This window comes from Rhinolophus sinicus, chromosome 13, assembly GCF_057876585.1.
Source record: "Rhinolophus sinicus isolate RSI-liver-muscle chromosome 13, RSI-T2T, whole genome shotgun sequence".
In the NCBI taxonomy this organism is placed as follows: Eukaryota; Metazoa; Chordata; class Mammalia; order Chiroptera; family Rhinolophidae; genus Rhinolophus; species Rhinolophus sinicus.
This window is the reverse complement of record NC_142513.1, coordinates 34615576-34629003: the sequence shown is the minus strand read 5'-3', so window position 1 is coordinate 34629003 and position 13428 is coordinate 34615576. Positions and strand designations below refer to the sequence as shown.

The 13428-nt window shown below is 32.8% G+C and overlaps 1 protein-coding gene across 6 annotated transcripts in view; it reads right to left on the bottom strand.

Moving 5' to 3' along the window:
* Positions 1-13428, bottom strand: part of MACROD2 (mono-ADP ribosylhydrolase 2) — a 2124656-nt gene that overhangs the window by 2034939 nt on the left and 76289 nt on the right. For all 6 annotated transcript variants that reach the window (XM_074317443.2, XM_088789270.1, XM_074317442.2 and 3 more), the window contains exon 3: positions 9876-9983. In XM_074317443.2, the coding sequence (XP_074173544.2) occupies positions 9876-9983 (108 nt within the window). The remainder of the gene's footprint in view (positions 1-9875; positions 9984-13428) is intronic.

Genomic DNA, 13428 nt, shown 5'->3' with positions numbered 1-13428 from the left:
ACAAGATCAGAAAAACGAAGAAGTGATAGGATGAAGAGCTGAAATATTTAAAAAAAATATTTTGCAATGCAGTTATGTAACAAATAAAAAATAGTGATTTAACTCATCATCAAGCCTTTTTCATTTATGCTTTCACTACACCCTCACAGAAACGCTGTTTTCTATCTATCCTCACACTAGATAAAAGGAAGACACCAAGATCCTTACAGCTCGAAGCTCACACTTTAAGCTGTAGCAGTGTTAAGAATTCACCTCAAATAAAAGTCGTTTTCCCCATCCTCCACCCACACCTGTCTACTCAAATATATCCTACAGGTTGGCCAAATATCAGCTATCCACAGTTATGATATGACACTTTCAGCAGGTTCTAGCATGGCAGAGGAGGGAAAATGAAGGGAGAGAATGACGTACAGTAATTGTTTCCCCTTTGCTGGCTTAGTTTGCTTGGTGCTGGGCTCGATCTGTGGAGGAAAATAGGAGGAGGTTTCTCAACATCATTGTCATATGCTAAGAACTATGGTCCCAGAAACTTTAACAGTATTATCCTACTAGTAATTTGTAGCTAGCTATTTATTGTTTAATAGATGGTTATCCCAAATGAAGAGGTCTGAAATTTCAGTAAGTTTATAATGAACACTTGATGTTAATATCGCCTTACTCAACAGATTCTTAGGTCCCACTGAGTTTTTCAGAAGCAAAGAATAGAAAAAAAACTTGCAAAAGCTCAAAGAAATAATGAAAAGAAATAGACAAGTTTTGTCTACTTGCTTAAAAACTTAAAATAATTGTTTCATTGTGGTTTATACTTTAATTTTATCTCAAGTTTCCTCACAGGATGAACTCTCCAGTAATGACCTAAATACTTTGTACTTGAAATCTCAAGATTCCTTACAATTAGTAAAATTTAAAAAGATATTTAGAACAAAAGCCTCAATCTGTCAATTCAAAACTTATAGAATTGTAAATTTATATTTATTTACATAACCTTAATTATAATCTCCTACTAGAATGTAAATTCTAAAGCTTAGATGATGTCTGTTTTTCTCAGCATTTCATCTCTCATATGTAGCATAGTGCTTGTCATATAGCAGGTACTTAAAATATATTCATTGAATGAACAAATGAATGAATTATGAAACACTTGACTACAGGAATCCCCATTAAAATCAAGAATAAGCAAGAATATCTTACCACAACTACTTTAACCTTGTTATTATGTAGTAGCCAAAGTAATAAAAAGGGCAGAAAAATAGTGTATAATAATGTATATGCCTAGAAAATCCAAGGGAATCAACTGAAAAGCTAAAATTAACATCAGTAAGGTGAACAATTATTAAATTAATAGCTTTTCTGTATTACCAAAAATAATCTGATAAATTAAATAATAGAAAAAAATAGAGTCCATTCATAATAGCAACAAAATTGTAAACTTGCTAGGATAAAACAACTATGTGAGTGCCATATGAAGAAAACTATAAAACTTTACTGACAGATATTGGAGAACAGAGATTTAAATAAATCTAACAACCAGCACCATTTCTAGATATGAATCTCAGTATGTTGAAGATGTCAAAACTCTAAATAACCTAAATTTCTAATAAAAATCCCATTGATATTCCTAGCATTTTGTTGTTCTGGTAGTTGTTTTTGTTTTTTGTTTTGATTTTGAACTTAACAAAATAATTCTAAAATTTATCCAATAGAATAAAAGGACGAGATTAGCCAAGAAATATTTTAAAAGGCAGACAAATGGCAGAGGTTGGGGAAGGAATCACACAATCCCAAGTTAAAAACATCTGTGAAAGCCACAATAATCTTAAAATATACATCACTACTTCATACCTTTCATGAGCATAAATTCTCGATGGACTTTAATACAAATCAAAGAAACCATTTTAAAAGTAGAGGGAAACACAGGGACTATTTAAACTTCGGTGAGAAAGACCATTCTATATTCAAAACCAAAGAAAGAAACCAATAAATAAAAAAAAGAATTGGATGACATAAACGTTCTTGAATGTTTGAAAAGAAACCCATATCAGAAACATACTTGAAAAATAAATGTCAAATTGAAAAGAAATATTAGTAACGTAAGTGACAGAACTTGCTGTTACTGATATATGATAAACTTCCCCCAGTTAAAAAAGACAAATGTCCTATAAAGAATGTTACAGGGAATATGACCATGAAATTAGAAAAGAACACAAAAATTGCCAAAAAATGTAAGAAAAAGCATTCAACATCACTACTAATAAAATAAATTAGAGAACATTAATCACTATTAAACTTGTAGGCTTGATTTTATAATGATGTAACCCAGTATTTAAAAGAATTTGTACCCATATATCACCCTTGAGAAAGTATAACATTATAAGAAACAACAGATATCCAAATCATTTTTTAAAAATAGTATAGCCTTTTACCTAGTAATTCCTTCTAAGTTATATATTTTTTGAAATAATCAGAGATGCTTATAAAAATTTTGGCATGAGGACCTTCATTATAGTTTTATTTATAAAAATGAAAAATTAGAATAATAATCATTTACAATCATATTCTTAACATTTAAGGATATGGAAAATGAGATGTATACGAGTGGGTGAAAAGCAGGTTCAGTATAAATATAGCACATATAGCATTGTTGCAAAGTATATAATCTATAGCTCTACACATACATTTTAAAGATTGTAAGCTATGAAACATGCATGTTGTCACAAATGGCACTATTTCATCATTTCTTATGGCAGAGTAGTATTCCATTGTGTATATTATACCACATATGACTTCAGTGATATGTGGGATATAAAACTGAAAGCAACAAAGGAACAAGACGAACAAGCAAAGAAACAAAAACTCATAGACACAGACAACAGTTTAGTGGTTACCAGAGGGTAAGGGGGTGAAAAGGAATGATAGAAGAGGGTAAAGGGGATCAAATATATAGTGACGGAAGGAGAACTGACTCTGGGTGGTGAGCACACAGTGTGATATATAGATGATGTTTTATAGACATGTACACTTTGTAATTTTACTAAAAACCTATGTAATTTTACTAAACATTGCCACTACAATAAATTTAACTAAAAAAAAAGATATAAAACAAGAATTAATAGTGGTGACTTCTGGAATAAAATTTGACGTATCTTATTTCTCTATACTTTTATATGTATTTTCCAATTTTCTCAATAAACATGCATTAATATTATATTCAGAAAAAATAAATGTTATACATTTTTAAATTACCAATACTATAAGATATTAAAAGACTCTTATTGATAAGGCATACCTACGATGTAACAGAAAACTATTGATATAACCCTATTTTGAATGTGGCTTTCAGACTACATTGCAGGATTTTTTTGTATCTATGTTCAGCAAAATGACAGGCTTTGTGAGATATCTCACATGTGGAAATAGAACTTATGAGGTTTTTCCCTGACATTGCTTTTTTTCTACATGTAGGTTTGAGACTATCATTTCTAAAATTGTTTTGTGTGTTTTCGGTCTTCCCCAAAAAAGAACTGTAGTAGCAGTAATAATAGTAGTAGTTGTACTAGTAGTAGAAGTAATAGTATTTTATAGTATGATAGTTCATCTGTTCCTAAGTGCCGCTATCTATGGGAGGAAAATGTACTACATTTATGTTTTTATAATCCCAACAAGGAACTGCATAAAACAACCCCACCTTCTCATCCTCAGCTACAGGAAAATAGCATTTATGTTTTTTACTTCATTATACTTCAGTTACACAAGACTTAAGATGAATTGTTAGCTACAAAATGCTATAAAAGTTGACTTGTCATAGCACATCTTATACATTCATTAAAATATAACTACTTAACCTATGTCATGTACTATTTTTAAAAAATATAGAAAATATCAAGTATTGACATGGATATAGGGCAATTGGCATTCTCATACACTGCTAGTGGAAGTATAAAATGATGCACACACTTTGAAACCACATGGCAATAACTTACTGAGGCTATGATATATACATACATATGTATATATGTGTATATGTATATCCTATGGTATAACCAATCCACTCTGCTATAGAACCAACAAAAACAGATATTTACATAAACACACACACACACACACACACACACACTCACAAATGTGGTAGAATATTCCTTGCAGTACTAACAGACCCAAACTAGAAATTACCTAAATGCCCATCAACAGTAGATTGGCTATATAAATTGTGGTATATGCACAAAATGAAATATTATTTGATAATGAATGATCATCTATACACAACATAGATAAATGTTACAAGCATAATGGTGAACTAAAAGAGGTAATCACTGAAGAGTATATACTAAATGGTTCCATCTATATAAAAATATACAAACAGGCAAAACGAATCTATGCTACTAGAAGTCAGGACAATGAATACAGTATCCTGTATTCACTACAGGATATCAGGCGATGCCAAGGGCTCTTCCAGGCCACTGGTAATGTTCTGCTTTTTTATCTAGATAGTTACACAGATGTGACAATTTGTGAAAATTCATTGAGCTGTACAGTTTTGTGTGTGTTTTATGTCTATTAATGCTCAACAAAATGTTAAAAGAAAATATGTATAATACAGAAAATCAATGAGGAATAAAACTTCATAAAATTAACATTTATTGTGAATGGAGGTGATTAAAGGAACTTCTAGAAATTAAACTTTCTTCCATCATACTACCTGATTTACCTAAGTAAATATTCAGATATTCTATATAAACTTTTCTTTTAATTAAATTATATCTAGCTATTAAATGACTATCCAATCACTATGTCAATTTTTGAAACAACTATAACATTCAATTAATGCAGTAAAAACATTTCATCACTAAAGTAAACTAAAACAACTCTTTCCCTTGGCCATTAGTCCATATAAATTAACAACAATGTTGCAGAAACTTGGCTTTTATTATAAAGCCTCAGAATTGGACAACGTTTCCTGAACAGAATTCAAGTAAACATTATAACAGCTAAAGTTGAGGAAGATAGAATAAACCCTTTTAGTTGGTCATATGTCTATCTATGCTTAAGACTTGAAAAACATGTATGATTACCTTGTGACATTCATAGGAAAAGACAATTTTTTCTGATATTAGAACTACACAGCACAATTCTGCTACCATTTTTTAGTGTATCTACCTACTAGGCACTGTGTGAAGTGCTTTGTATACATTATCTCTTGATTTTCACAACAGCCCTGAGAAGCAGCCCCTATTATTATCTCCATTTTACCAATGAACAAACTAAGGTTCAGAAAGATTCAGTAATTTTCCAAAGGGTATATGGCCAGCAAATGGAAGAGGCATCTTTAAATAATGGTTGATCTGACTCCAAGCCCTCTATCCATAACCACAATGTTAGTGTACCTGTCCTTGGCATGTTGGAGTGGGTACAGGAATAACTAAAAGAAACAGATCAACCTTCCTCACTTTCCACTTTAAAAACTCCTTTTTATAGAAAATTGAATTAATCTTTAGCCAAAGCCAACACATTAGAGTTGGAAAAGTTAACCACTTATTCATTACACAACCTATAATTCACAAGTGAATAAAAATCATATCTCCTACAAAATATTTTTGTGATTGTGATAAAGGTGAAATTATCTCTAATAGTATAATACTAAACTAATTAGATTGATGTAGTCTCCCCCAAGCTCTGGCAAAGACCAAAACTCTTTGACAAATAGGCTTAGTACAAAATAATACAAGGACCTAGTCACAGAAAACAGATCATCCTGTATGTTGCTACATACAAAAACCTGTACATGAATCTTTATAGCAGCTCGATTGGTTATAGCAAAATACTGAAGAGAACCCAAATGTCCTTCAATGGATGAATGGTTGAACAAATTTTCGTACATCCATGCAAGGGACTACTACTCAGAAATAAAAAGGAATGAAGTACTGATACATATAACAACCTGAATGGACATCAAAGGCTTTATGTTTACTGAAAAAAATCAATCTCAAATGTTTACATGCTGTATTATTCCACTTATGTAATATTCGTAAAATGACAAAATTGTAGAGATGGAGAACGGGGGAAAGGCAAAGAGGTGGGTGACACTACAGAGGTAACATGAGAGAGTTCTTTCACGACGATGGAACAGTTCTGCATCTTTATTTTGGTGATAGTTACATGAATCTATACATGGGACAAAACTGCATAAAACTACACATACATGAATGCAGGTTGAAAATACTTAAAATTCAATAAGGTCTATAGTCTAGTTAAAAGTAATTTGGGGTGGCTGGTTAGCTCAATTGGTTAGCGCATTGTGCTGATAACAGCAAGGTGCCTGTTCGATCCCCGCATGGGCCACTGTGAGCTGTGCCCTTCTTAAAAACAACAACAACAAACATACATACACACACATTTAAAAAAAAAGTAATCTATCATTGTCGAGTTCCTGGTTTTAATACTGTATTATAGCCATATGGTGTCATCTTTGGGGGAGGCTTACACAGGTGAAGGTGAAGGGTAAAAAGGATTCTGTATTATTTTTGCAATATATAGTATAGTATATTATAGTATAGTATAGTATAGTATAGTATAGTATAGTATAGTATAGTATAGTATAGTATAGTATAATTGCGGCATAAAATTTTTAAACAAAGAATGGCCCTAGGTATGAGACTTGAACTTGAACCTGAGTCTGCCTGAGTCTAAAACTTGTGCTTCTGCCCCATGTACCCTACTGCCTTCAAAATCTGTTTTATTAAAATATACCAAATATGCATTTTTTCATACAGAGAATATACTATATAGGAGGTTCATCCTGGGTTACATTTCAAGACATCTATGGAAATTCAAAAAGCATTTTATTAGGAAAAAATTAAAATATTAAATAATTTTATTCATGGCAACTAAGACCACGCAGTCCAATGTACTAATATAGACATGGAAAGAAAATTTTAGAAATTTGATAGAACGTGATGACTGGGTTGCTTTGGCACCTTGAGTTGGAGGCACTGCCTCTCATTCCCCTCTCAGCAGAGGCAGCTCTACAGTTTCCTGCCATGTTGCCTTGTTCACCTGAAAGGTTAACAGCTGTTTATCTCCTTACACACCAGGCAAACAAACTGCACAGCAGAAAGCTGTAAAGAGTCATTACACTGTACACTTGGCATCTCTTCCATCTACCCAGGTACTTCCTGATGAGGTTGTTCTTGTGAGACACAGAACATAGCCAAATTGCCATCATCTCAGCCAGGGAGGTGAGCTAACGGTACCAAATAGTTTTTGAGAGTGAGTGAAAGTTGCTACCGGCTTTCATATGATTCATCAAATCCTTGTACACTATGTGGCAGCTATGAAAAAAAAAAGTATGCATACAGGCAAGGACAAAGAATCAAAATAGTGATCAAATGTTTTCATGTTAGTGATGTTTTCCTGTTTCACACCCTTTTATTTTATTTCAATAAAAAATAACAGCAACTATTATTATTATTATTTTTAATAGATCAAATAAATCAGTCTTAAAATCAGAGCCAAACTGGTTCACTGTGTCGAGTCCCCAATGTTGAATGTGCTTTTGGTCATAGGTGCTTTTGCTAAAAATTCAATTGCATACAGTACAATTTAACAAATATACAGTATCAAGTATTTATTAAGAACATGAGGGCTAGTCATTGCTTTGGGAAGTGACATAAAAAATGAAAGACATTAGTCTGTAGCCTCAATAGGGAGCTAGACATGTATACATTTAATAAAACCCAAGAAAAACAATAATTACTGCTATTTTTAACATGGCAAATTCAATATTAAGTTAATAATAAGAAAGAGACAACTCAGGAAAGTCATCTTCAGGTATTTAAGAAGAAAATACATGTATCAGTTGTGCTCCACAGGGCAAAATTTGGAAACTTGGATCAATGGCTAAAAATTACAAGAAAGATTGGTGGTACATAATGATAGGTAGGTAGATAGATAGATAGATAGATAGATAGATAGATAGATAGATAGAGATATAGATATATATGACCTTTTACATTTTTTTAAATTAAAGCTCACATGAATAGAATTTAGAATTTAGAGTTAAAACTCACATGTTAATAGAATAGGGCATAATAAATCACTGATGACATAATTATTACAGTGATATCTGAATAAACCTCTGTATTGGAGAAAAGTTTGTGAGATTCTTTCAAGGGCCTGTCTTCTCCAGAGGCCCCACAGATCAGAGAAAAGCATCTTGATACCCAGGCCACAGACAAACAGTAGGTAGAGACTAGACATAAGGGAGACCTGTAGCCTATGAGGTAACCTGAACATGGAATTCTATTCGGAGGAGTGATTCATATTGGGTGGACATTAAATGACCCAAATAGATACCTTCTCATAAAGGGTTTTACATTTTAGAGAGTAGCAGAGGAGAAAGGAAGTACAGACGTATCAGAAGAGAAAGAGAAGAACTGAGCACTGATTATGGCAAAGCAGATATATGGTACAAAGCAGCCAATGCTGAGGGACGAACAAGCTGACTAGACTTCCAGACTTGCTTCTAAGTCACCAGAACTAAGCTATATCATGAATAATGTTCCAGTTCTCCATGAGACCCTTCTGTTTATCTACCCAGGCATGTTCCCACTATCCTGTGTGAATTTAGTCATCACCAGGGGGAACCTTAAGACAATCCTGTACCCCTGGAAAACAGGGACATTCAAGAAATTAACCCCTCCCCTTTTGTATTCAGGAAACAACTTACTGCAAAGAACTATTTTCCCCCATATGACTTAAATAAAACTCACTTGTAACCTATGACTCCTCGTAACCTATGACAAGGCCCAGGCACAGACCCTCCAAATTCCCATTCTTTGACTCATAAATGATTAGCTGAACTGCTTGTCCCCATTGACCATTCTGGTTGGTCAGTGTCTGGACTTGATCAAATTTTAGGCAGGATTCCCTCCAAGCCCCTGAGCTTTGGCCCATCCTTGAGAACAACCCCTCCTTAATGACCCCTCTCAAGTGTAGGTTGACCTCAGGGGAAAACATTCCCTGATCAACTGTCTGATCATCCCACCCAACTATCCCATTGCCCCACACCCAATTCTTTCTAGCCTGTTTCCTCTCTAAAAGAAAAGCCCTATTCTGCTTGTCCTTTGAGATGCTTATAGATCTCATGGTTGAGTGTGTCTTCCCATTGCAGTATTCTCCCTCCTCTTATTACAATAGTCCTCTTCCCCTTATTGAAATCATCTTTTTTAATAAAGCCAACATTTATTTTTATAGAAATACAACTATCACGTATTTGTTGATATATAGCCACGTAATAAAATATATGAGATACATACCACTATAAATAACACTGTTATTTTCCCAATGCTCAAACATGAAAATTATTTAGATAATTATTAAAATAATTAAAACAAAGCATTTCATAACTAAAATGAAAAGTTGAAACCAAATAACAGGTTTAGAAATCACAGAAAAAAATTCTTTATATTTTACTTTTGTCTGATGTAATTCAATCATCTCTTTACAACCTATTCTAAAAAAAAAAAACTTGATGAACTTGTTTTTATGTTGGCCAACTGTTAACTCCAGCATAAAACCAACAATAGTATAGCTACTAAATTTCTTTGTGAAGAACTTTCTGCAACAATCTGTCTCTTTTCAGCAGTCCAGTATCCTAGTCTCAACTTAGTGTGGATACTATGTAGAGTCAGCACATTAACTGAGGTCCATAAACAAAATAAATCCTCGATGTTTTTAATCAAGAAGGGAAATACATAAGACATTTCTATACCAGAAAGATATGTTTTTTCTAAAATACTTATATTCCTGTTTATGAAAACATATTTTAAATAATAAATAGTCATATAACAAGTACATCACAAAAAAAATCAACTACTCACCCGCATTGACTATAGCATCTACCTCTAGCAATGTGATATCACCTCTGTAGAGAGAAACTTTTTCATTCAAACTTTTCTTCACCTGCGATGTTTCCTGAGGATTTTCCTCTGTAATAAAAAAGTAACATATATTAATAGTAATATTCTTAATTAATTTAATAAAGACAATTTTTATATAAAAACCAATATGAGTCATACTGATACATTACACAAATGGGAATAAATGTATTTTTACATTTATGAATAAATAAATAAGCCAGGGATGTGGCTTATTCCACCATATATTGTGTATTTCTCAATACAAATGTAGTATACATATTAACAGGCATTCAGTAAATTTAGACATGTTATATTAGTCAACAAAAAATTCGACATGTACTATTATTTTTAAAAGACCAGTTTTAAAATAAAATTATGTACCACTAGTTTCACAAGGAGATAGGAAAAAAATGTGCAAATACTAAGACAAAATAAAATTTCACAGTGTATGAGCTTATTTCTATTTTGTTCCAGTTACCTAAAAGGCATCCTTGAAAAGAATATTTACACAGACCAAAAAAATTTAGGTTCAGCTCTTTGCTACTGCTAAGTAACAAACTGTCCCTCAGAGTGAAATATATCAAGAATATTTAAATGTGTGAAACTACTCCTTTCTTAACAAATTGTATTTCACTCCAGAGAGCGCTGCGAGATTTAAAAGAGAAATAGCTCTCTGTCCTGCACACAACTGCCAGCAAGCTGGTGTAAATTAAAACAAGTCAAAATATTACATTCTAAAACCTGACATATTTCTAAATGTTTTAGAGCAATACTATAAGTTGAATTTTCATTTATTTTAACAAATAGTAATGTTAAGGAATATTAAACAAAGCTGTATGAAATTAATATTTTAAAATACATTAAATTTCTATGCTTAAAAAGCTTTTTAAATATACCTCTAGGAAAGCTGATTTATGTACTCATACTTCTTAAAGTAGTTATGATCTGTGCAAATCTTTCAGTGTGGAAGATAATGCTATTAATTCATTATGACAGGCTCAAATGAGCATGCAATTTTGAGATACCTGGGGAATTAGAGGTTATAGGTTACAAATCACTTAAATTATCTTTGGGACTCAATAGACAAAGAAAGAGGTGTTTTGAATAAAGTATCAATATATTTACTATTATTATTATTATTATTATTATTATTATTATTATTTCCTATTAGTGAAAGAGATTGGATTTTGTGTGCCTTTATCAAGCTGTCAGTGACTAGCCCAATGACAAAATCTTTGAGACAGAAAACCTTGAATTCCACATCCAATCAGTTTCTATTCTTACTGCTTTTACCAAATTAGAAAGTCCTCATTTCCAGTTAAAGATTGTTGGATGACAACAAATATTTAGTGGATTTGTTAGAAAATTCTGGATATTTGGCCTATTTGAAACTAGAAATTATAAAGACTTCTCACTCATGATGAGTTTCAGAATTCCACCAGGCATTAAATTGATAAGCATATCACAAATAAAAGCAGAAAGTTAAATTGTTTCAATTGGGGAGGCAGTGTTAACAGATTCCTAATACATACTCTAGTTGCATTTAGTTCTAAAAAGTATTTATTCACTTTTTTCATGAAGCATTATGTATTTCATGAAGCAATATTGCACTTCGAGTAATGTGACTCTTAAACATATGTGACAACAAATCATGTATTTCTTTCTCCAAAAGTAAGAAATTATTAAATAACGGTATGGGAAAGCATCAAAGTTTAAACGATTTATACCATAGCTCAGTTTTCTTAAAAGAAATCCTAATCGCTCATCAGCAAATTTTTAAAAATGGGATATTTCGAGTCTTAAGTAAAGGTCTAAACATTGAATTAATGTTCAACATTAATTATTGAATATACATTAAATATTGAATATACTGCAGTAACATGTAAGTTTCAAGTAAGTTTCTCAAAATAGTCTTATTAGAACTATCAGCATCATGAAGAAATATTTTTCTCTTTCTTTCATTTTAAAAATTCACATGAGCATCATTTTTCTTCATAGCCAGACTTATATTTGCTGCCCAATTCCTTACATGGTTTATTAAAAAGATAGAAAAGTACTCAAAAGCCACAATTGATAGTATTAATAATTATCAGTATTTCCTTCAACAATAAACCAAAAGCAAATAGCATATTTTTTACCACCAACTGTTCTCTGTAAATATAACAATGTAAATTATCATTACAGGCCACTTCTTTTACTTGAAGAGCAATGCATTGTCTTCCTTTTCACACAACTATGTTCCATCAGCCCTGATCCCAATGTATCTTTCCCATATTCTAGGTTTTCAGTATCAAATAGGACAGAAAATTGTCAAGTATCGCTCCCTCATGGACATTCTATATGTACACAAAGCACCAATTCACATTTTGTATATAACTGGCTGTATCCAACTGCAAGTTGAAATGTCTGTCAATGTGCAGATATGATAGCAAATGTTCTTCCAGACTACATACTATTGATATTATCAAAAAACAAAAACAAAGCTAGACAATAAAGTGGTAAAAACAAATTTTATTCAGAAATGACTGCAATAGGGGGAAAAAGACCTCAGTATTGATCTGGGCTTAATTCCCAATACAGCAAGGACGAGTGGGGATTATAGCCAAGGAATAGAGTGAGAGTCGATGGAAGGAAAATTACTAAAAGGAAACTTTGCGGGTATGGGGGATTCTAACTAAACACATGTAAGATTCTTGCTGAAGGCAGGGTGATCAGATATAACCTGGGGTGTTGGGGGTGGAGATAATTTGATCAGATATTTAGGGTGATATCAGAGGTGGGGAATTCTCTCTAAATTGATTTAGCAGGATTCTTGCTAAAACTGGACTGTGCAGGTCTGGCAAGGATGGAGCCTAACAGAGAAAAGGGCTTAGTGGAACCTCACTAAAGTTTAGTGAAGGAGAGAGTTTTTGTCAGTTCTTCCCCTTATTCAAGAAGAGAAGAGACATTCTCCTCTCCTTTGATCAATGTTAAACCCATCTCTCATTAGGTTGCCTTTTGTTCATTAAGGACCAACAGAACCATCAATTGAGATTTGGTAGTAGAGGGTATTTATTAGGTGGTGTGAACACTCAGGCATTTAGTGAGGGGAATTTCTATGAAAAAAGGTAAATAAAGGTTAATGGATGGAGGTGATATAAACCTAGTTTACAAGTCCAGAGGGCAGACAGTTGAGAACATTTCTTTATGCTAGGCTCAAAGCATTGTTTGCAGTTTTAATGCCATTGGTGATGGCATCAGGTGTTCCAGAGAACTTTCTGAATGGCCCACACAACAGTAGGCAGGAAGGTTGACCACACATGATCTGTTGTGGTGATTTGTTTGAAATCTGTATCAGGTCATCCTGCTTCAGCTTGCCGGGGATTCAGGGAAAGGGCAGTTTTAGTTCTCAGTGATGCCAAACCAGAAGGAGGGGAGAAAAATTGAAAACATTTTGGTGAGTTGTAGCCAGATATTGGAGGAAACTAGAATTAACAAAATGTGCAAGACATTGAATAGGGCTAGAACTTAATAA